The 24,212-nt window shown below is 39.1% G+C and overlaps 1 protein-coding gene across 1 annotated transcript; it reads left to right on the top strand.

The window, feature by feature from the left end:
- The first annotated feature begins 7,781 nt into the window (after positions 1-7,781).
- On the top strand, positions 7,782-11,763 carry LOC123428725 (ent-kaur-16-ene synthase, chloroplastic-like). Its single transcript, XM_045112895.1, has 13 exons — positions 7,782-7,859; positions 7,944-8,223; positions 8,330-8,510; positions 8,841-9,058; positions 9,140-9,260; positions 9,338-9,435; positions 9,513-9,727; positions 9,820-9,932; positions 10,022-10,117; positions 10,192-10,407; positions 10,577-10,718; positions 10,794-11,039; positions 11,428-11,763. The coding sequence occupies exons 1-13, from the start codon at positions 7,782-7,784 to the stop codon at positions 11,761-11,763; spliced, it is 2,340 nt and encodes a 779-aa protein (XP_044968830.1).
- Positions 11,764-24,212: the final 12,449 nt, after the last annotated feature.

Genomic DNA, 24,212 nt, shown 5'->3' with positions numbered 1-24,212 from the left:
TGAGTTGATTCTTTTTGGTGCTGATTGCTATGCAAATTCTTTAGACTGTCGTAATTTTGCAGAATCTGTGAAGTAACATAAGTATACGAAATATACAGATTGCTACAGACTGGTCTGCTGTTAACAGATTCTTTTTTGTTGTGTTGGTTGCTTATTTTGATGAAACTATGGATAGTATCGGGGGGTATTAGCCATGGAAGATTGAATATACAGTAACCCAACATCAGCATAAGTAGAATTTAAGTTTGCTACAGTACCTAAGGAAGTGGTGGTTTGCTTTCTTATACTAATGTTATCACGAGTTTCTGTTTCAGTTTCGTGTTGTGAAGTTTTCAAGTTTTGGGTGAAGTTCTTATGGACAAAGAGATAAAGAGTGGCAAGAGCTCAAGCTTGGGGATGCCCAAGGCACCCCAAGAGATTCAAGGATGCCGTAAAAGCCTAAGCTTGGGGATGCCCCGGGAAGGCATCCCCTCTCTCGTCTTCAATCCATCGGTAACGTTACTTGTGGCTATATTTTTATTCACCACATGTTATGTGTTTTTGCTTGGAGCGTCTTGTATCGTAGGAGTCTTTTATTTTTTTTGTGTCACAATCATCCTTGCTGCACACCTAGAGAGAGATACATGCACTCACCGTGATTTTGTCGAGCTTCACTTATATCCTTTGGTAGACAATTCAGCTCACATGTGCTTCACTTATATCTTTTGAGCTAGATACTTTTGCTCTATGTGCTTCACTTATATCTTTTAGAGCACAGGGGTGCGTGGATTGGTAGTTGATCTATGCTTTGGAAGTAGTCTCAAAAGGGGTAGTTATCCAAAGGGATACGAAAACTTCCACCTTCATGTGCATTGAATAGTTAGAGAAGTTTGATTCATCTCAATTAGTTTTGAGTTGTGGTTTTGGTAATATTGAAGTTATGCTAGTAAGGTGTTGTGGATCTAGAAATACTTGTGTTGAAGTTAGTGATTCCCCTAGCATGCACGTATGGTGAACCGCTATGTGATGAAGTCTGAGCATGATTAGTCTTTTGATTGTCATCCTTTGTGTGGCGGTCGGGATCGCGCGATGGTTTATACCTACCAACCCTTCCCCTAGGAGTATACGTTGAATGCTTTGTTTCGATTACTAATAAAACTTTTGCAACAAGTATATGAGTTCTTCATGACTAATGTTGAGTCCATGGTTTAGATGCACTTTCACCTTCCACCATCACTATCTTCTTAGTGCCGTGCAACTTTCGCCGGTGCACAAAACCCACCATTAGCCTCCCTCAAAATAGCCACCATACCTACCTATTATGGCTTTTTCAAAGTCATTCCGAGATATATTGCCATGCAACTACCACCATGACATGTGCCACCACGTCTACATTGCCATTGCATGATCATAAGATAGCTAGCATGATGTTTCCATTAATGTCTATGCCTTGCTAGATCATTGTCACGGTACACTACCAAAGGCATTCCATATAGAGTCATCGTTGCTCTAAGTTTTGATTTGTAAGTGTGATGATCATCATTGATGGAGCATTGTCCCATGTGAGGAAATAAAAGAGGCCAAAGATGCCCACCAAAAAAAAGAAAAAAAAGAGGCCAAAGATGCCCACCAAAAAAATGAGAGAAAAAGAGAGAAGGGACAATGCTACCACCTTTCCACACTTGTGCATATTAAGCACCATGATCTTCATGATTGAGAGTCTCTCGTTTTGTCACCACCATATAGCTAGTGGGAAATTTTCATTATATAACTTGGCTTGTATATTCGAATGATAGGCTTCCTCAAAATTGCCTTAGGTCTTCGTGAGCAAGCAAGTTGGATGCACACCCACTAGTTTCCTTTAAGAGCTTTCACCTACTCTTAGCTCTAGTGCATCATTTGTATGGCAATCCCTACTCATTCACATTGATATCTACTGATGAGCATCTCCACAGCTCATTGATATGCCTAGTTAATGTGATCATCTTCTCCTTATTTTGTCTTGCAACCTCCACCACACTACACACCACTTATAGTGCTAAAACCATGGCTCACGCTCATGTATTGCGTGAGAGTTGAAAAAGTTTGAGAAAGTAAAGGTGTGAAAACAATTACTTGGCCAGTACCGGGGTTGTGCATGATTTAAATTCGTTGTGCAATGATGATAGATCATAGCCAGACTATATGCTTTTGTAGGGATAACTTTCTTTTGGCCTTGTTATTTTGAAAGTTCATGATTACCTTGCTAGTTTGCTTGAATTATTATTGTTTCCACGTCAATAGCAAACAATTGTTTTGAATCTAATGGATCTAAACATTCACGTCACATAAGAGGAGTTACAAAGGACATCTATGCTAGGTAGCATGAAAGCATCAAAAATTCATTCTTTATCACTTCCCTACTCGAGGACGAGCAGGAGTTAAGCTTGGGGATGCTTGATACATCTCTAACGTATCTATAATTTTTTATGGTTTCATGTTGTTATCTTGTCATCTTTGGATGTTTTATGTACCTTTTATATCTTTTTTGGGATTAACTTATTAATTCAGTGCCAAGTGCCAGTTCCTGTTTTTTCTGTGTTTTTGGCTCTTTTCAGATCTGATTTTGGAACGGAGTCCAAACGGAATAAAATCCCCGAAATAAATTTTTCCCGAACAGAAGAAGATCAGGGGGCTTGAGGGCCAAGCCAGGAGGGCTACAGGGGGCCCACAAGCCCCCTATCCGCCACCAGGGGGGCGGCCAGCAGGCTTGTGGCCTCCCTGACGCCCCCCTGACCTAGCTCCTTCGCCTATATATTCCCTAAAATACAGAAAAAAATCAAGCGATCCACGAAAATACTTTTCCGCCGCCACAAGCTTCCGTTTCCGCGAGATCTCATCTGGAGATCCTTCCGAGTGCCCTGTCGGAGGGGACTTTGGAGGTGGAGGGCTTCTACATCAACATCATCGCCCCTCCAATGACTCGTGAGAGTTCACTTCAGACCTATGGGTCCGTAGTTAGTAGCTAGATGACTTCTTCTCTCTCTTGGATCTTCAATACAAAGTTCTCCATAATCTTCATGGAGATCTATCCGATGTAATCCTCTTTGGCGTTGTGTTTGTCGAGATCCAATGAATTATGGATTTGTGATCAGATTATCTATGATATATATTTGAGTCTTTGCTGATTTCTTATATGCATGATTTGATATCCTTGTAAGTCTCTCCGAGTCTTGGGTTTTGTTTGGCCAACTAGATCTATGATTCTTGCAATGGGAGAAGTGCTTGGTTTTGAGTTCTTACCGTGTGGTGGCCTTTCCCAGTGATAGTAGGGGCAGCAAGGCACACATCGTGTAGTTGCCATCAAGGGTAACAAGGTGGGCTTTGTCGTAGATATGAGATTGTCCATCTACATCATGCCATCTTGCTTAAGGCGTTACTCTGTTCTTTTGGACTTAATACACTAGATGCATGCTGGATAGCGGTCGACGTGTGGAGTAATAGTAGTAGATGCAGAAAGTATCGGTCTACTTGTTTTGGACGTGATGCCTATAGATATAATCATTGCCATAGATGACGTCACAACTTTGCGCGGTTCTATCAATTGCTCGACAGTAATTCGTTTACCCACCGTCTACTTGCTTCCATGAGAGAAGCCACTAGTAAACACTACGGCCCCCGGGTCTATTCACATCTATCGTTTCCACTTTCGCTTTTACTTTGCTTTGTTACTTTGTTGCTTTCAGTTCTCACTTGGCAAACAATCTATAAGGGATTGACAACCCCTTCATAGAGTTGGGAGCAAGCTTTTTGTGTTTGTGCAGGCACTTGTGATACTCCTTCACTGGATCGATACCTTGGTTCTCAAACTGAGGGAAATACTTACCACCGCTGCGCTACATCACCCTTTCCGCTTCGAGGGAACACCAACGCAAGGCTCCAAGGCCACGGGGGGAATCCTTTGCATATTTGCCTAGGAAGTCCCTTAAGGCGTAGCCGTAGCAGAAGGATTCCTGGTGCCGTAGCACGTTTCTGGCGCCGTTGGAAGGTCTTTTGTTGCAGTAGCAGCAGTCAGCTGGTATCTCAATACCGAAGCTGTGCCTCATCTTGAGCCTGTCATTCCTTATATCAACGCTAGCAAAACGTATGCCGTTACGAAGGAAGTCCATAAGTACTGGACAGTGCTTGTCACTAGTGCAACAACAATAAATTAAAATGGAACAAATGTTACATACAGCTGCAAAACAAGTATATTTCGGCAGAAGTATAATAATTAAGAATCATAACAAGTATATTTTTGCACAAGTATAATATGCAACTATAAAGGAAAATTCGTTCACTTCAACAAAAGAGTAATCAAAAGAAGCCCTAGATGTTGCTCTCCTATGCAATTTTAATATCTGAATGAAAAGAATAAATATATGCAACAAGGAAAATTCTTTCACTACAACTAAAGAGGAATAGATATTTCCCATAGGATTCAAATGGAACATATTGCTATCCTATGCAATTTTTATATCATATGAATTGATCAAGAATCCCTAAATTAACTATGACATATATGTTCTCCCACGGTTTTGTCAATATGCAACAAGGAAAATTGTTTCACTACAACTAAAGAGAAATTGATCTTTAGGATTTAAATGGAACATATTGCTATCCTATGCAATTTTCATAACCTTTGATAAAAGAAAAGCCTCAAAATTTACCTTGCCCATTGGAAGACCATGACATTTCTGTTGAAACAAAGTTGGATGACGACAACACCTTCTTGATTGGCCGTGTACTCGAGATCAAGCCCCATGAACTTATCTTTCTCCTCCGCCACTTCAAGCCGTTCCTCAAAATAGGAAAGAAAACGCGGCACCATGGCGCTGTCGTTCGTATAGACGACACTGAATTTGGTCGTGCCATGTGCGAGCACCTTCCTGTAGCGAGTGATTGGATCATCCATGGTGGAAGATATGGAGAAGAAGAGAGGATAGAGAAGAGGAGACGAGAATTGTCGCAGTTACTGTAGTCCTCGCGGTCTGTACCACTTATCCTGTTTTTCATCGCGTGAAACGACGCGGGATGTGAACGGTTTGGACCTTAAGTCCCGGTTTGAGACACCAACCATGACTAAAGGGGCTCGCACCAGGCGAACGGTTTCCACCACCCCTTTAGTCCCGGTTCATGGCTCAACCCGGGACTAAAGGCCCTTAACGAACCGGGACAAAAGCCGTTTGGCCTCCAGCCACTCGAACCGGGACTGATGGTCACACTAGTCCCGGTTCAAAACCTAACCGGGACTAATGGTCACATTTGTCCCGGTTCAAAACCTAACCGGGACTAAAGGGTCAAACGAAAGACCTATTCTCTACTAGTGATACATGAATAGAAGTGTCACGTTAATCTAAAAAAATCAGAGTTCATTTGTCTTTTTTAGATATTAATTAAATTTCTAGGCATTTAACATGCATAATTCAAATTTCAATTGTAGGTACATGGAGCAGCGCATCAAAATTGGTTGAAAATTTATATTTGTGTCCTTAGGTGTATGTTTAGGCCCCATGTAAGGGTAAGAAAATTCAAATACCTCGGTGTCACGATTGTTCCACAAACAATAAAGATCTTATTTTTTAAATTCCAAGAAATAGAGAAGTGTTCTGAAATACATGAAACTTTGTATGGTGTAATGATATGATATTAATAGTCCGTGGTATAAATATTATCTAATTTCATATAAGTATTGATGCAAACTTCTTAAAAATGGGAGCATCCCACATGAAGACTCGTGGTTTCTAGAGGAAACATGTCACGCTTGTGGGTGAATGAAGTCTCGCTTCCTCATCTGACATTGAAACTTATTCTACAGCCAACATACACGAATGGATGTTTCAAGTTATAATTTGAAAATTTCCAGGTTTCATTTGCCTTTCTTAGACATGAAGGAAATTTCTAGGTAATTAATGGGCACAATTCAATTTAGAACTTTAAGCACACACAATAGCATCAAAATAGGTTAAAAAATTATATCTGAGTCCTTGTGAATATGTTTAGGCCCCTTGCGAGAAATGAAAATAAATCAAACATCTCGATATACGGACTTGTCTATAAACATGAAGAATATACGATTTTAAATTTCACGAAATCAAAAGGTGCTCTCAAATATATAAAAGTTGGCATGATATCATGATATGGCACCAATAGGCCCTAGGAAGCTAACTCATGCCAACCCATGCACCCGAAAGAACGAGGGAGCCACACCGGCGCTGACTTCAGTCGAGCTTCGCCCGTCCGAGCTTCTCACGGCGACGAGGGAGGAGGAAAGGAGGGCTGGGGTGGGACTAGGGTTTCCTTCCCGTCGTGGTACAGGGGCAATGCAGGAGGGAGAGAGAGGGTGAGAGATGTTTTTTTTCCCGCGTGTCATGAACCAACCCGATGTTCAATCGTTGAGAAGCAATGGAGGGAACATAAGTTGCAACAGCTGCGTAGGCGCACTCCATGGAGGGGACATAATCTGGAGCACTACGTATGGCGCGCTTCATGGAGGGAACATAATTTGGAGCAACTGCGTGGTGCTGCTGGGGTGGCAAGCCGCACGGAAACAAGCGGTCAATATTGATGGTGTAAGGCCGCTAGTTCGGCGCCAAGTGGAGCATTTCGACATGCTAACGAAATACTGGCGACAAGGAGAATTGATCCAATGATCAAGCGGCAAGAGAACCGAGTGATGTTCTGAAGATCGATTCAATGTTGATCAAAGTTTCATCATTCTTTGACCATGCTGGTAATGCAATGCGATCGAGCTGGAAGGAGTTGGACGCATCGACCATGGCCGCGGATCAACCAAAAGCTGCCGACAGTCTTGCCCCGTTCAATTGGTGCTAAGTCGGCAAATTTCATACAGTTGGCAGTGTTGACCGCGGTACGGACGTCCGGCCGTCAGAAAATCCGAAAGGGAAATTACTTTGAAAATACACAACCTAGGCACCTGCCCACGCGATATATACAGTTTAAAAGAGATCCAGCGAACCTAGTACGCCGCATCTCGTGTCCATTTAGACGCATCAACCTTTGCTTTTCCATTGGCCGGGCCAACCGTACGTAGCTTTCCATGTCAAACCCGAAGGTAGCTGGGGCCTCGTCCGCGCTCCCGGCACATCGCCGGTATCGGTGTCGCCGTAGTCGGCTAGATGTGGCTTTGGTTTCGGCGCAGTTCTTGACGAGGCCTCGGTCGCACGATGACCGGAGAAACCAGCCTCTTGGTCTTGGCCTCACCTCCGGCAGTCGTCTTCTTCCTCCTCCCCTCTACTCGACTTGCGTTAGGGCTCGGACGATGATTCCTTCCTGCATTGGTAAGTGCGCTCAATGACTTGGCTTGTTTTGGTTTTCTCTCAAGGGTAACTACAGAATTGGGTAACAACATTAATGACATAGTTTGCAACTCTAGGCTAAGAAGCTAAATAACTAGATTGTTGCTATGATGGTACACGTAATACTGTAGTAACCTCGACTTTAGCCCATGCATTATCAAAGAAAATGCACAAGCAACTCATAAACCCTGTAAAGAGAGGTATATAATGTTCTGACACTTGATTTCATGGCATTTTTAACTCATCTTTTAATTGACTAATGTTCATATTTACTCCCGCCATTCACAAATATATAAGATGTTTTGGATATTTCAGTAAGGACTATATATATGGACTGAAATAAGTGAACAAACACACTACAATGTGTCTATATATATCTGATTCAGAACAAAGTTAGAACGTCTTATATTTGTGAACGGGGGGAGTAAGTTTTTGTAGTGAGTGATGTGTCAATAGATTTGTGACATGAACATGTGTCTTCTCTTGAAAATAGCAAATGTTGAGAGGACGTTTGTAGGAGAAAATGCAAGCCCGCAAAACATGGTATGTACATCACTTTTGATTGTTGTTTCTCTTGAATATATGGGTCTCGTGTCTGTCATGTGATTATTTTCTCAGCTAAGTCAGGAACGGAAGGCAAGAATAAAGAAGCAACTCCTGGAACCAAAATTGTCGCCATCTTCGTATGACACCGCATGGGTGGCTATGGTGCCCTTACCGGGCTCGTCTCAGGAGGTTCCATGCTTCCCGCAGTGTGTTGAATGGATACTGCAAAACCAACATACCAACGGATCTTGGGGTCTTGCTCACATGGACTCCGGAGTCAAGAAGGCCACCCTGTCATCCACACTGGCTTGTGTGCTTGCACTTCAGAGATGGAATGTCGGCAGGGAACATATCAGGAGAGGTATGACATTTGAGAACATATGAATTTACTTGCTAATGTTGTTTCCATGTCTTGTTTTTTTTTTTTGTTTTCGAGGGTGTTGATGCGATGGTAATGATATACTCAGGAATACATTTTATCGGCAAACACGTCTCCGTTGTCATGGATGAACATATTGCTTCTCCCACAGGCTTCAATATCATTTTTCCTGGTATGCTTAGCCTTGCCATGGGGATGGGTTTGCAGATTCTTATTAGACAAGCAGATGTTGATGGGATTCTTCATCTTCGGGAGATGGAACTAGAAAGGTTTGTTGGTGACAATTGTGGCACAAGTTCCGCATAAACCAATTATAGCATGAATTTTTTTCTATGTGCTTTCCTATGCAGTCCTGTTATATTCTTTGAAAAGTGGAAAAGTTTTCATAAAGTTAGATACTTAGTTTGCATTCTTTTTCTTTACTTTGTTAGTTTGTAATTTTATTAACTTTTTTCAGAAAATTAAAACTTCTTGCAAGATGTTTGTCTTTTGAAAGTATCTCCGAGAGCCATAATTCCTTTTAATAAGAGTTTGAGTATCGCACATGTACTATCATGCAGTGACATTTTCAAATATCCTGACATATTGACTTAATTCAGACTTGCGGCGGATAAATCTTTTGGGAGCAAAGCATATATGGCTTATGTTGCAGAAGGATTAGGAAACCTACTGGACTGGAATGAAGTTATGAAGTTCCAGAGGAGGAATGGATCGTTGTTCAACTCTCCTTCCTCAACTGCTGCTGCATTAATCCAAAATTATGATGACAAAACCCTCCAGTATCTAAATTTGCTTGTCAGTAAGTTTGATGGTTCAGGTGGGTCTGTTTTCCTTTCATGCTAAGAATTCACAAGGGAGTACCCTATTTTTAAATGCTTAACAACGTTAGAATTTGCAGTACCAACAGTGTACCCAATAAATATATATTGTCAGCTTTCAATGGTGGATACTCTTGAAAAGGTCGGAATATCTAAGTATTTTTCTAGTGAGATAAAGAGCATCCTGGACATGACATACAGGTACTACTGACCATGAATAAACAATTGCTATATATCTTTTGAAGCTTTTGTAAACTTGTCTGCATCTACTTTTGCAGTTTCTGGTTACGAAAAGATGAGGAAATCATCGTGGATATATCAACATGCATGATGGCATTTCGTATTTTGCGGATGAATGGATATGATGTTTCATCAGGTGCGCTTCCTGGGGAATAAAATATAATCTTGTTAATTTTATCCTATATTTGACTCCCTAATTCCTGTCTGATGTAGATGACCTCTCTCATGTTGACGAAGCATTCATTTTCAATAATTCACTTGAAGGATATTTAAATGATACAAAATCTATATTGGAATTATACAAGGCTTCAAGAGTAAGTCTATCAGAAAATGAATTTGTTCTCAATAATATAAGCTGCTGGTCACGCAACTTATTGAGGGAAAAGTTATTCCATGACGGCGTGCAAAGTAGTCATGTCCTTACCGAGGTGCTTGCAACAAATTTAAAACTCTGAAAATGAATTGATCCTATTTATTTAGGGCATCATTTATGTTTAATTGTATGCTTTTATAATTTCAGGTGGAGTATGATCTTAAATTTCCGTTTTATGCCACAATGGATCGTCTGGATCACAAGAGGAACATTGAAAACTTTGATTTGAGTGGTTCACAGATGTTGAAGACAGAACACTGGTAAGAATTTACTTCTTGATTAGATTTTTGAGCTATGAATCATACAAATATAGATGTTGGACATCATTTTTAATATTTTTGTAAATCAGGCCATGTTGTGTCAACCAAGATATTCTAGCTTTGGCAGCTGAAGATTTCACCTTTTCTCAATCTATTTACCAGGGTGAACTTAGTCTTCTTGAACGGTAATCTGACAAATATGTTCTCTTGTCTTAGTAACTTCCTTTCTTCCACAATTTATATTTTTTTGTTGCAACAGTTGGGTGAAGGAAAACAAGCTAGACCAACTACTGTTTGCACGACAGAGGACGACATATTGCTATCTCGCTGCTGCTGCTACCATGTTCCCTCATGAATTGTTTGATGCTCGCATTTCATGGGCCAAAAATTCTATACTCGTAAATCTTGTTGATGACTTCTTCGATGTTGCGGGATCAAGAGAAGAATTAGAAAACCTTGTAGAACTAATCGAGAAGTACGATTCGTCAGCTTGATCTATTTATATGTTCCTTTTAGCACCATTGATGGCATCCCCTCTGTAGAGATGCTGATGAACCCTCTGCTTCATTTTCTAAGTGGTGTTGTGCCGATGTCTTGCCATTTTTAACAAGTCATTTTGTGTAATTTGCTAACGTGTGTCTTAGGTGGGATGAGCATTCCGAAGATGAATTCTACTCCGAGGAAGTAAAAATATTGTTTTATGCCATTTACACTACAACGAGCCGGCTTGGAACAATGGCTTCTGTTGTACAAAAGCGTGACGTCAAAAATCACCTAGTAGAAATAGTGAGTTTCTTGTGCGTTTGCCAGATTCTGAGTTTTTTTTGTGTTCAACAATGAAACGTTCCAATTCATTTGCAGTGGCTACAACTACTCAGGACTATGATGACCGAGGCAGATTGGCGGATGAGACAATATGTGCCAACAATTGAAGAATACATGGAACTTGCGGTTGTTTCATTCACAGTTGCTCCCATTCTGCTCCCAGCATCATATTTTGTCGGGCAAACGCTCTCGGCTTGTGTTGTAAATGGTCAAGAGTACAACGAGTTGTTCAGGCTAATGGGCACTTGTTGTCGTCTCCTCAATGACATCCAAGGCTTTGAGGTATTTCAACACCCTTCAAGGCTTGAAGTTTGTATTCAAGATTTAGTATAGCTCTGTAAGCATACCATTTTTTACGTATTTGGATTCGCATATCGATACATGAAAATTCTTTGTATACATTTTGTGAGACTACATGCAGCAAGGTAATGCTAAAAAAATCCAAATTTATAGACATTAATGATATTATTAGGAGCATAGAACGTTGAGAAAATAAATCCCATGTTTGCCTTGGAAGTTTGATTCATTTACTACTATTTACGCATCATGTGTATCGTATTGTGCATATTTGAAAAGAGAATAATAACTTCTCATATTTTTGTGAGTCACTTGAGAAATTTAAGTTGTAATTGGGCTATTCTAACAGACTTTTTATATACTATTGATACAGAGGGAGAGCAGTGAGGGAAAACTGGATAGTGTGTCGCTACGTGTTATCCACAGTGACGGTTCTATGTCTATTGAAGCGGCTAAAGAGTCAATAAGGAGGTCCATAGCGTCATGTAGAAAAGACTTGCTAAGCCTGGTCCTTAAGGAAGATAGTGTTGTTCCTAGGGCATGCAGGGAGCTATTTTGGAACATGTGCAAGATATGCCACTTGTTCTACTCTCACACTGATGCATTTACCTCACCAAGTGAGATGGTCACCACAGTGAATGCAATTATCAATGAGCCACTCAAGCTCCAAATTAGCAATCCATCTTTTGTTGCGCAATTAGAAAAATAAGGATGTCATGTATTTTTACCATTTTCATAAGGACCAGCCGATCAGGTATGCTATAAAAAAAGGGATTAGATGATGGTAACAGAAGAAACAAAATATTAGTTGGGTTCTGGTTGCGCTGATCTGAACATTCATCTTGGGTGAAGATAGTTATATTGTACAATAGTTCATGTCTCTTCTCTAAAGGTCGTGCCAGTCTCAACATTTGTACTTGTTGGTGCTACAATTTTCCTACCTTGATCTGAAAAAAATTCTGGTTGCATGTTTCGGAAAAAAGAAGAAGAAGCAAGATCAGTCTCTGTACGGATCATGTTTGTTGTACACGCTATAAATTAGTACATGGTTTTTCTACCATCTAGCATGTTAAGCTAATCCTTTTTAGAATATTTTATTCTCACTATATTCTACTCCATCCGTCCTAAAATAAGTGTCTCAACTTTGTACTAGCTCTAGTACAAAATTGTACTAAGCTTGAGACAATTATTTTAGGACGGAGGGAGTACAACTTATCAGACCCTTCACTTGCATGACTATTTTTGAATGGTCAACTTTATTTTGCTTCAAAAGAAAGGTCATAGCCTCCTGGCCTCTAAATGCACGCATCCATAATTTAACTAAAATATATTATGTGAGGCCACAAAATAAAGATACAAGAATGAGATGTGCTTCCAACGGCACAACTATATATCACAAGAGTCAAGATGCAAGAAAAAGAATCACCTTCAAGAAAAAGATGCACTTAAGTAGATGTATTAAAACCAACGTGATTGTTCATATTTCATTTTGTTCTTCCAAGCTGATGCTCTTCTTAAATAAGACGAAAAAGGGTTTTCTTCCTCTTTATATTATAAAGTAACCACACCAAGCATCCAAACATCATACAAAAAAAAGTCAAGAGCGATAATAAGTTCAGATTGGGACATAGCACAACACACCCCAAAGAAATAAAAGCCAGCATCTAATCAGGCTCCGGTGGAGGTGGAGGGGGCGGTGGAGTGAAGAAGGACGCGCGGGAGCGGAGACCGGTGCTGATGATGTCGATGAACCCCTACTGCCGTCGCTTGCTAAGAGGTCTCCATAGCTTCAAGAAGCTACACAATTCATATATGGCATTAGTCATGCGATGTGGAATCACATGCTCTATCACAAGTTTGTTTCGCACATTCCAAAGTGTCCACGATAGCGCCCCAATAGCAACCCATAGAGCGGGACCAGACTCACAAGGGGATGCGAGGGCCTCTTCTTAAATAAGAAAACACTCAATCAAATTACTTAATGAATCTTTTCTTTCTCTCGACGTCGAGGACCCATAGAGCGAGACGAGACTCACAAGTGGTTCGGCTTACTTTTCCTCCCCCCACGCCCCTTCTCTTTTATTCTGTAAAAAGAAGGGACATTGTTCTTTCTATCGTATGAAGGTTATAGATGAACAATACAAATGATTTGATGAAAAACACCCCAAAGATATGTTATATATTCTAGAATTTACATACGATGAAGACATAATAGTCTCTATAGAGATATTTGTTGGATGTAGAGCTATCTATCAAGATATTTAAGACTAATAAATTTACACAAACTCGTGTACCTACAATTTTTCAAGTGTTACAAAATGATCCACGGAGGCATGCAACATTCCTCTTCCTTTTCTCTCATCTAGGGAATTTGGTTTAACTAAGATTTTAAGGGATAATGTATCTAAACGAACCAACATTACTTTCCTTCAAAAATATGGCTTCAATTTACTAGAAGTGTACTTGCAATGGTACATCCAAATTAAATAATGAAAGGACTACATTTTAATATTTTGAGGTATTGTTATGTAATTGGTTTTGCTAAAAAAATATAACAATATAGATCCTAAGTTGAGAGATTGAGTTAGGAAGAATTAAAAAGGTTTAGTATAAATAGGTGATGAACATTTACATTTGAAGCCTTGGAACTAATCCTAATTAACAAATCTTAAAAACAAACCACATAAAAGCAAGTCTACCACACCCAAACTAGCATGTTAGCGATGAATATGATCAAATTTAAAACCATACAAATTCAGATCATATATTTGAGTCACAAATACCCATACATGTAAATCTTCTCCCATGACATATTCATACCAACGACTATGTAGAAGCATTCGATTCTTCAGAAAGTTAGTGAAAAGTCATCACCTAATATGATATCATATCTTTCTCGATTAAATAGTTTGAATGCAAGAAAAAAATTAAGTAGTGTTGAATGTTACAGGTAGTGGAAGGAACTATCTTACCAAAGCTAAGAAGGTCGCATCCATCTATAGATACAATATTCACTGATGTAGGACGTCAGTTTTATTAACTTTTAACAAAAAAATCACAACTCATGATTTTTCCAGTTAATCCATTATCAATAAATGTTAAGGGTTGTTTGCCGTTAGTGTGGAATTTGAGGGAAAATGTGTCTGGACCTCAAACTCCATATTGATGGTATTGTAAGATATTTGCATGGCTGCTGGTGATGGGTTATAAGTAGTAGGGGGTTTGGGTTTGTCACAAATTATGGTTCAAGTGAGGAAGACCGATCATTGGTCTCATCGAAATCATCTTCATCCAATGTAAATCCATGTCTTGCTGGCAATGGTGATGTCCATTCCACGGTTCTTTATACACTGATGTGATGCTTTATGTTGTCGAGGTGCTACATTTGCTTGTCCTTTGTCAACATTTCCGCCTAGTAATTGTATGTCAGGTGGAGGACACTGAATTTGTCTTAGATGTGCTCTGAACCTCTCAAACTGAGCTTGATTAGTAACTCTCCATGGTTGGTGCTTTCTCATGCAGTTTTTTGCACTAGTAATTGGATATTATACCAGTAGGTTTTTGTGCACTAACTTCATGCTTGATTTTAGGTTTTAGACATTCAATGAAACAACTCATAATGAATGACTCTTATAAATAGAAACTGCCCCTCTTGACTTGCACATTCAATTCAGTGAACCTATTAGAAAACATATGACCAAACTGTTATCAATTTATGTTTTCCATGGAATGGCAAGGTTTTTTAAACGAGGTATAGGCTTTTCCAGTGAAGCGTCCTATAGCTAAGTTCATCCACTGGTAGAAGGGGGTGCCAAACATGTCAAAACCAATTCACAATTGATTAACTAACTCATAAGTTCATCACTGTAGAAGATATGGATTTGCGACTCAGAACCTTTGAAAATAGCATGTGCATAAATAAGAAGAGACTTTGGTTCCACCACTAATTGTTTGCGAGTGGTGTACATAGTGTGAACACCTATGTGTGATTGCTAATGTCCAAGAGGATGTGATGTAGGTGTTTGATAGTACCAGCTTGTGATGGGGTTGCGCTGTAATGAGGAGTGCAGGGTCGTACCTGTGGGAATGCCATAATGTCTCAAATCAAAGAAAGATTTATAAAGTGGACCTCAGGAGGTGGAGGTGCAGCGTGAGGTGTATAAGGGTAACTATACTAACATTGATATATTGTTGACGCTGACCTACAGAGGGGAAAACTTTGGGTTGGGTGGTTTAGGATGCAATGTGAGTTACCATTCGAGTATTGCCATTGTAAATAGCAAAATGGGAACTCTAAGCTATGGTAATAGGACATACACAGTAACTCAAGGTCTAGTATACAAAGGAAAATCAAGGACATAGTGCATAGTTTGTGGTTTTATACAAACTGTAGTCATCACCAATGTAGGTGAAAATCTCGACAACTCGGTGGTGGAAGGGTAGTGCTCTGGTCGCAAAAAATCAACTTACAATCATAATAAGGGTCATGCTTTGTCAAGAGTTGAACCATCGTATCTTCTAAATTATTCACCGAGGTCTGTAATTTTTCCACCATGACCGATAGTGGAAGCAATAGTTCTATAAGCATGTGCAGTCCTTCAATCTCGATGCTAGTATTAAAAACATTGTTCTCCTTTGCTACAACTTTTCCTAGCCTTCCCCATATGTTCGATAATGAAAATCAAACAGGAACATGAATGACTCATGGAAATATACCACGTAATTGACCTCTAACCTCAAATCTTGAACCTCTGACTAACACCCAAGGATTTGTTTGTCGGGGATTTTACAATGAAGCACAAACCTAAGCTACCTAACAAACCGATGAGCCACGAGTGAACATAATCGAGTAAAGTGGTTGGAGGACTTTACACGGGGAATCTAGAGAGGACCATCAACCTTCACCATAATATATTGTATTACCCTTCATTGCCAATGACTCGTCGTCGATCACAGGGAAGTTACATAGCCGTCGCAAATCGACAACACCTCGTCGATTTATGAAAGATCTCAATCTCCAACAACCTCACCGATTTGAACTCACCGTCAAGGACCGAACCAATGCCCTAGTTCCAATGTAAACACCTCATTGAGAGAGTGTAATGGGGGGGGGGGGTAGGAGAATTGGGGACGGTTTAAAGTCTGTAGGTGAAGAATGATGACCCACAAGTGTAGAGGGTCACAACAGTCTTCGAGGATAGCATTTCAACCAAATTTATTGATTCGACACAAAGGGAGCATAGGAATATTTATAAGCCAAAGGAGTTGAGTTGTCAATTCAACCACACTTTAGAATCACTTCCTTACGGCAATTTATTAGTAGCACGGTAATATGATAGTAATGATCGCAAAGTAGGAGTAGTAGTAATGGCATTAGTAGTAGATTTGTAACGAGCAGAGTAGTAGTAACTTGAACAAAGGTAATAGTATTAAAGTGTAGGCATACTTGAGTATGTAGCATAAAAATTCCATAAAAATAGAAATAAAATTCAGAAAAATCCTTTTTTGGCATGATAGATGATTCAGTGCATGAGGTACGCTCCAAATTACATCTCATTTGGACATATGAGTAGTTGTCAGCAAAAAAGACAAATTGGATGAGAACAACACACGAACAGTAAACTTTTTTACAAACCCTAAATTTATTTTCTTGCCGAGGGGTACTCAGATGTCCAAATGATATAAAATTTGAAGCATACCTCACGCACCAAATTATCTACCATGTAAAAATAGATTTAAAAAAATTCTAGTATTTGTTTTGAAATTTTTATGCATCAAAGGTGCGCATGAGTCTAGACACCGAATTGTTGCTCTAAATTATGATGTACTTTTTTTGATCTTGTCATCATTTTCTCTTGGTTTTTCAGGATGGGATACAATAAGAAATCTGAAAAGGTTTGGCCGTTGATGTCAGCGATGAACAAGAGACCGGTGAAGATTTATGGCGTAATTAGATGCGATTCTTAGTTGTATGTGTTGGATGTCGTATGATGTGAGATAGTATGTTTGTATTTTTCTATGTTGTATGACAAAGCTTGAAAAGAAATCATATAGTAGATTTTGAATGTGCATTTTTTGCGTTATGTTTGTTTGTGAAAACATGATCATAATGATTTAGTTGTTCTCTAGCTGATTTTAGGACTAATTAATGGGTTGTTAAGATCACACATTGCACACAGTTTTGGGGATCTAATTGTATGTGATGGCATTTACATCACACACATTTTTTTCTTTTAATCGGATGCAATGACTCGTGCATTACATACATTTTTATGAAATAACCGTGTGTGATGCTTATCCAAATTGCACACAGTTTTTATGTTGAATTGTGTGGGATGTACGCCCAAATCAAAAACAATTTGGGTAGCTTGTGTGATGGACCCCCCCTATCACACACACAAGCAAGGTGACGGTTTGAAACTGCATCACTGTAACGCTTAAGATGCGATGCTATCTTTATTTTGGCATGAGGGCCTTGAGAGGGATAGAAGCGCATATCGTCGCTTTGCAATAATGGATATCGTTATCGTTATAAGTACATGTACATAAGAGATGAGAATATGGAATTGACTTACATTCGCCACAAGCTACAACATGAACATCTTAATACAACAATACATTTAATCATCATGTAGAAGAGTAGGGTCCAACTACGGACGAAAACCAACGATAAAAGAATGACGTCCATCCTTGCTATCCGAGGCTCTCGGCCTGGAACCCATCCTAGATTGATGATGATGAAGAAGAAGAAACTCCAAATAGCACAATCATTGCGCTGACGTCAAAGTATCACTTTACCTGTACTTGCAACTGTTGTTGTAGTAATCTGTGAGCCACAAGGACTCAACAATCTCATTTCCAAAGGTATCAAGATTAGCAAAGCTTAATGGGTGAGGTATGGTTAAGTGGTGAGGCTATAGCAAGCAACTAAGCATTTATTTGAGTGGCTAGCTTACGAGTATAAGAATAAGAGGGGGTGATCTATGCATGAACGGACATGAACTAATAATGATAATGACGTGATCGTGATAACCTACTTAGGTCAAACATAACCCCACCGTGTCCTCTTACGGATGCAGAACTCGCGAGAAGAGACAATCACGGTTACGCACACAGTTGGCATATTTTAATTAAGTTTACTTCAAGTTATCTAGAACCGAATGTTAAACAAAGTTTCCAAGTTTGCCACATAACCGTGGGCACGACTTTCCGAAAGATTTAACCCTGCAGGGGTGCTCCAACTAGTCCATCACAAACTACCACACGCTTCATTGGAAACCTCGACCGCAAAAATCCATGATATCCTCGGATTCCTCGTGGAAAACCTCAACCTCGAGATAGCCCAAAGTATCCTCGGAATCCCTCGCATATGACGTTCGAGAAAGGTAAAACAAATCCAGCAAGGCTGCCCGACGTGCCGACAAGCCCTATAGGAGCCGCATATCTCATTCTCAGGGCACACCGGATGAGAATACATGCGATGGCCGGATAAAAATCCCCCGAGTTGCCCTGGGTGGCCCCGCAAGTGGCTCTGTTTGGGACCAACACCATCAGCACTGCCACCCTATATTATGTTGAATTAATCCTCATGCAGCGCTAACTCCCTATGCGTTAATTAATTATCAGTATTATTATGTTGGGCAAATACAGTATCAATGTTGGGCCTTGCCAGACAAGTTTTATCCCAAAACAAAAATCAAGGGGGTCCCCATAACAACCCCAAGCATGTTAAGAGCGCTCATTTATGGAACATAACACCCGTAGCCGAAACTAAGGCGACAAAGATGGAAAAAAACACTAGGCTAAAAGGCCAAGCCTTCCACCTTTTACCAAGTATATAGGTGCATTAAGTTAAATACCATTAATATGGTGATATAGCAAGGAACCCATGTTTTCACATGGAAGCAACTGCACCTGCAACTAGCAATGCTATAAGAAGGTTGAGCAAGCGGTAACATAGCCAAACAGTGGTTTGCTGGGTTGTGGAAAGGTTAGAGGGGTTTCATGGCAATGTTGGGAGGCTAACATATAAGTGGTAGGCAGCGAGACATAGCGAAAGAAACGAGACAACTAGCATGCCAATGATAGTAATGATATCTAGGAAAATGGTCATCTTGCGTGAGATCCCGCTTGAAAGAAAAATGAATCTGTGAAAAAGACGAACCAACGTAGTCGAACGGATCCTCACATTCCTACACGCTTGCGGAACTCTATCGAGAAGAAGCATTCCAGAAACAAGAATCAACACACGGTAATACAACACATATTCATGAGAAGATGTGCAAGCAATTATGATGCATGTCCATTTAATTACGCACGACACGACAAAGCACCACAATTTATTACTACACATTAAATGAAACTTAATATGCAACGAGTTGCATATTAACGAAGCTCCACATTCAAATATTTAGTTCACTCTCGTTTAGGTACTCATCAATGTTAAATGTTGTTAAACATGATAAGAGGTCAAGCATAAATAAACTACACTAGCTAGGCATATTAAACGAGGTCGGGAACAACTTATAGGATTTCTGAAATGACCCCACATGTTAATTTTAAAATCTGTACAGAACTGAACTAACACATTTTAATATTTATTAAACAGAAAAATAAATTGGTTCATGTGATTCTACACGTCATTCTAGTCGATTTACATGTATAGACCATTTGAAACGGAGCTACGGTAACACAAGATAATATGGCATGAATGCTAAATGTATGCAAATGATATCCACAACATGTTAAAACATGGATGCCCAAGATTTTATGGAACTACATGAATTCTAGGCAAGTTTAAATGAGACCGGAACAACGAACAAAAATTACAGAAAGTCCCCATATGTCATTTTGAATTTGCTAAAGACTATCTAAGACATAATTTTAGAGTTGTTAAATAGTAAAATAAATGCTACCATGTTATTCTACATATTTTTCTAGCCAAGTTACATATATGAAACATTTTAATTGAAGCTACAGTTATTTAGTTATGATGAAAACCGTTTTTAGCATGGCAATTAATGCAAATTAAATGAAACAACAAGTTAAACATTTTAAATTTGTGCGCAAGTTGGTTATTGTAAAACTACATAAAATTCCAAGCATGTTTCATGTATGAAGTTTTTAAATCCGATGCACGTTTAATTGGCTAAGAATTAAATCATTTTAATATAGTGTCACGCAAAACAATGCAAACATCACATTTAAATGTTTTTATCATGCATTAAAGTTGGAAATTATTAAACTACACGAAATCTAATCAATTTACATATTTAAATTATTTTCATATGATGCATGATTATTTAATTACGAGCAATTTAAAATATGCATTTATTATGTAAATTTTAAAGGTCCTGGATAAATGAAAATCGCTAACAGGAGAAAGATGTTAATCAGTATGAATCAATAGGTGGGCCTAAAAAAGTCACAGACGCAGGATAACTAAGCAGCGCTTGGTTGGGGAATAGGGCAGCTCACCTCGGGCCTCATGGGCCGGTCGGTGGAGCTGGCACGGGGTTGGCTTAGGTGGGTTGATGGGCTGTGTTAGAGAGGTTAGGCGGAAAAAATAGGAAAGTTGTGAGGCCTGTGACACGTTTTTGAGAAACCTAAAATGTCCGATAAATAAACCGATGATGATGTCACTACGGTAGATCGTTCGGATATCAAATGGACTCTGATTGCAATGAAATTTAGCACGCGACCTACCTACACTATAACAAGACCGCACACAAGGTTTCAACCCAATCTGAGAAATTTTTTATGCACACTTTTAGAAACAAAATATTTTAACGATGTCGTGGGCGCGTGCGTGTGTGGTTGGCTCGAAACGGTTAACGACTAAAAAAACGAAGAGAATCTGCAACTAACAACGGATACAAGTTTTGAAACCTGACGATAACAGAGTGCCGATGCAATGCGGATGATGCGAATGATGCAATGATAAATGGGGCAACCAAAAGAATCACACGACGGCAACGAAATAAAAGAGAAATCTCCTCGAGTGTTGGTTCCGGGCTCTTACAATCACTGAAAGGGGTTAAAAACCATTTGCTTAGGACATCGCTGCATGATCCATTCCTACTTAAGCATTGCATGAGCAACTACAAACTCTAATCATCATCATACATATGTTTATTCGTAAAAGGGTGAATGAGGACTACTAACGTAAATATATTTACAAAAACAAAAACAAGTGGGGTTCATACCAACTTCTCTTTACCACGATCACTTCATCAAATTATCACTACATTGTCTTTTGCTTGCACGACCGAATGATGTGTAAAAATATAATATAGTTCAAGTGTGACATGGACTAAGCTGAAATGTACAAAAGCTATATACATAGGAGTTGTTAGTTGCCTTCTCCCTTTGTTTTTAGGCCTTCTCCCTTCTAAACGAGAATCAACAAGATGCAAGATATTTTTAAAGAAACGATGAAGAGAAAAGAGTAAAAAGAAACATCCAAGAAGAATTGAAAGCAAAATTAGTGAAATCTTTTCGTTCTGTTCTGAATAATTTTAACAAATAAGAAGAGTTGAGAGAAACACACTGAAATATTTTTGGAGTTTTTAGTTTTTCTAAAAAAGTGAATAAAAGAAAGAAAAATGAAAAGCGAGAAAATATTTATACCGAAGAATTTGAAACAAGCAAGGTTTGAAGAAATGATAAATCTTTTTGGGTTTTATTTTAAATAAAAACAAACTAACAAACAAGGAAACAAAAACTAAAAAGAAGCAATAAATATTTTTGTTTTTTTTTGAAATTTTGTAAACACACAAAATAAATCAAATAAGATCGAAATATGGATAAACAAAGTAAACGATGAACATCGACAAGTGCTATCAGTGTGATACCATGAATTAAATATGAGTGATAATATGTACTTCCCATGCTTAGGCTTTTGGCCTAGCTGAGCTGATGCTACTAGAAGAATCCCTCAGGTCCATGTATGAACCGAGTCTGCTATGGTACCTCTTCATCCTAAGGGTGAACCTCCTCCGTTGTCGCCAACTCGTTCCTATAGTTAGTGATGTCCTCTAGTATAATAAGATACCCCCTATCTTGTACATCAAACAAAGCAAGAGCAAGTAGAGTAGTGATATTGCAGGTACCCTGGCTGAATACCAGGTTGTATGGATAGACGTTAGGTGGCCGCTTTATTAATAAACTCATGCCATATCATGGAATCATAATTTAAGTATTTCTCAGGTGGCAAATGACCCTCATTTTGTTTGATGGGAACATTAAACCATCTAGCGAGCCGAGTAGCATAAATACAACCGTAAATAACACCCTTAGACTTGTTACAATGTAAATAGCGTGCAATGATAGCTCCCAAACTAAGACTTCTCCCGCTAAATAGTTTACTATGCCAGATAGCTACCACCTTCTTGCCTAGAGTCAAAAATTTCCCTATGAATAAAGAAAAGTAACACACAGAAGGAAAATGCAGGCTAGGAACTCTAGCATGAGAAACCCCTCTAGTATTTCCTACAATTACACTTTGTAAAAATTCCAAGAACTCATGGGGTCGAGGTTCATGCACACTACCCTCAATAGGAATCATGCAAACTTTACATAATTCAACCAAATATATCTCGAAGGTTTGATCATAAAGATTGACTGAAAAGGTAGGCTCGTGTTGTCTGGCAAAGAGTCTGAAATTTTGCACGAATATATTTTTAAGGAGCTGGTATTGGTTGCACTTATTTGCAATGAAGGCAGTCAAGCTCGCATTCTCAACAAATGGCTCAAACTCATGTTGAAAACCAACCCCTTCCATGGACGCATTGCACGTTCATTCGCACGGCCACACCTCGGCATTACAACGAAAATTGTACCAGGTGCTTCTCGCGAAGTTCCCTGGAACTCCGGCTTGAGGAGCCTCTTGAGAAAACCTTTCTCAGCATTTCCCTTTTCTTAATTGGTAGTCGACTCATAAAAAGTGAACAAAACTCAATATAATTCATAGCAACCAGGTGCTTCTCGCGAAGTTCCCTGGAACTCCGGCTTGAGGAGCCTCTTGAATAAACCCTTCTCAGCATTTCCCTTTTTCTGAATTGGTAGTCGACTCATAAAAAGTGAACAAAACTCAATATAATTCATAGCAACTACGCCTATAAGTGCCTAAAGGCTATACCATACATCAAAACTACTTAGAACCAAATAAATTGAGCTTGAAAGCTCATTTTCATGGTCACCAACAGTAGAAAAAAGCAATGAGTAAACCAATAGAATGAAAACTAATTGGACCAATGGAGGAGTCATATACTAAGGAGAGATTTCTCCGAATAGTTTCAGAAATGGAGCCCCGAGCAAAGAGATCAAAAATCATTTGCAAATGAGCAAAAACTCGAGCTATGAAGCAAGAACACAAATTTCTAGAGGTGGAAGAGGGCAGGGGGCACGAACACCAAATGACTGGGAATCTGTGGGACCAACAAGGCAACTTGGCGCACCCAAGGATAGGCGTGCAATGCTGGCTTGTGGCCAGCAGTCGCGCCCCCCTATGTTGCGTTGAGTTCCAACAAATTATTTATCCAGACAAAAAAATCATGTTGAATTTTGAGAGCATTATGATAACCTATATTTTTGTACCAATTGATTGCATAAAAAAATTCATAAAACCAGATACACAAGGTATTTCTAGGCATTTAAAGTTTATTAAAACTAAACGTAATAAACAATTACAGAATGTTGTGCTTACGAAATTCATTGAACAGATGCTCCTAAAAAATAATCCATTGACAAGGTTGATCAAGTTGTATTAGTGAACTATTTTTGAGTAGCATAAAACCGAAGAATTTTTGTATAGCACTATGTTATCTCAACTTGGATAGGCAGGGTTCCAATCATAATAGATTGATATTTCTTTTTGAAAAGCGGAAGAGGAAATTCAAAGTCTTCAATAGTAATAATGATAATTTTTTCAATAGAATTAAGAATGTTTCCTTTAGTTGTCTTTCCCGGGAAATAAACTGTATGCTCAATGCCATTAACATGAAAGTGAACTTCCTTTTACTAAAATCAATAACAACCCCTGCAATGTTAAGAAAAATTCTTCCAAGGACAACCCGACATATTCTTGTCCTAAAGCATATCAAGAATAACAAAGTCCGTTAAGATCGTAACATTAGCAACCACAACAGGAACAACGTA

Source organism: Hordeum vulgare, chromosome 2H (genome assembly GCF_904849725.1).
Source record: "Hordeum vulgare subsp. vulgare chromosome 2H, MorexV3_pseudomolecules_assembly, whole genome shotgun sequence".
NCBI lineage: Eukaryota > Viridiplantae > Streptophyta > Magnoliopsida > Poales > Poaceae > Hordeum > Hordeum vulgare.
The sequence above is the reverse complement of the archived record's forward strand: the minus strand, read 5'-3'. Positions and strand labels throughout refer to the sequence as shown.

Coding starts and splice junctions, on each gene's coding strand:
- LOC123428725 (XM_045112895.1), top strand. CDS start 7,782: ATGAACATGTGTCTTCTCTTGAAAATAGCAAATGTTGAGAGGACGTTT. Junction 9,436..9,512: donor TGGATATGATGTTTCATCAG/GTGCGCTTCCTG, acceptor TGTCTGATGTAG/ATGACCTCTCTCATGTTGAC. Junction 9,728..9,819: donor GTAGTCATGTCCTTACCGAG/GTGCTTGCAACA, acceptor TTATAATTTCAG/GTGGAGTATGATCTTAAATT.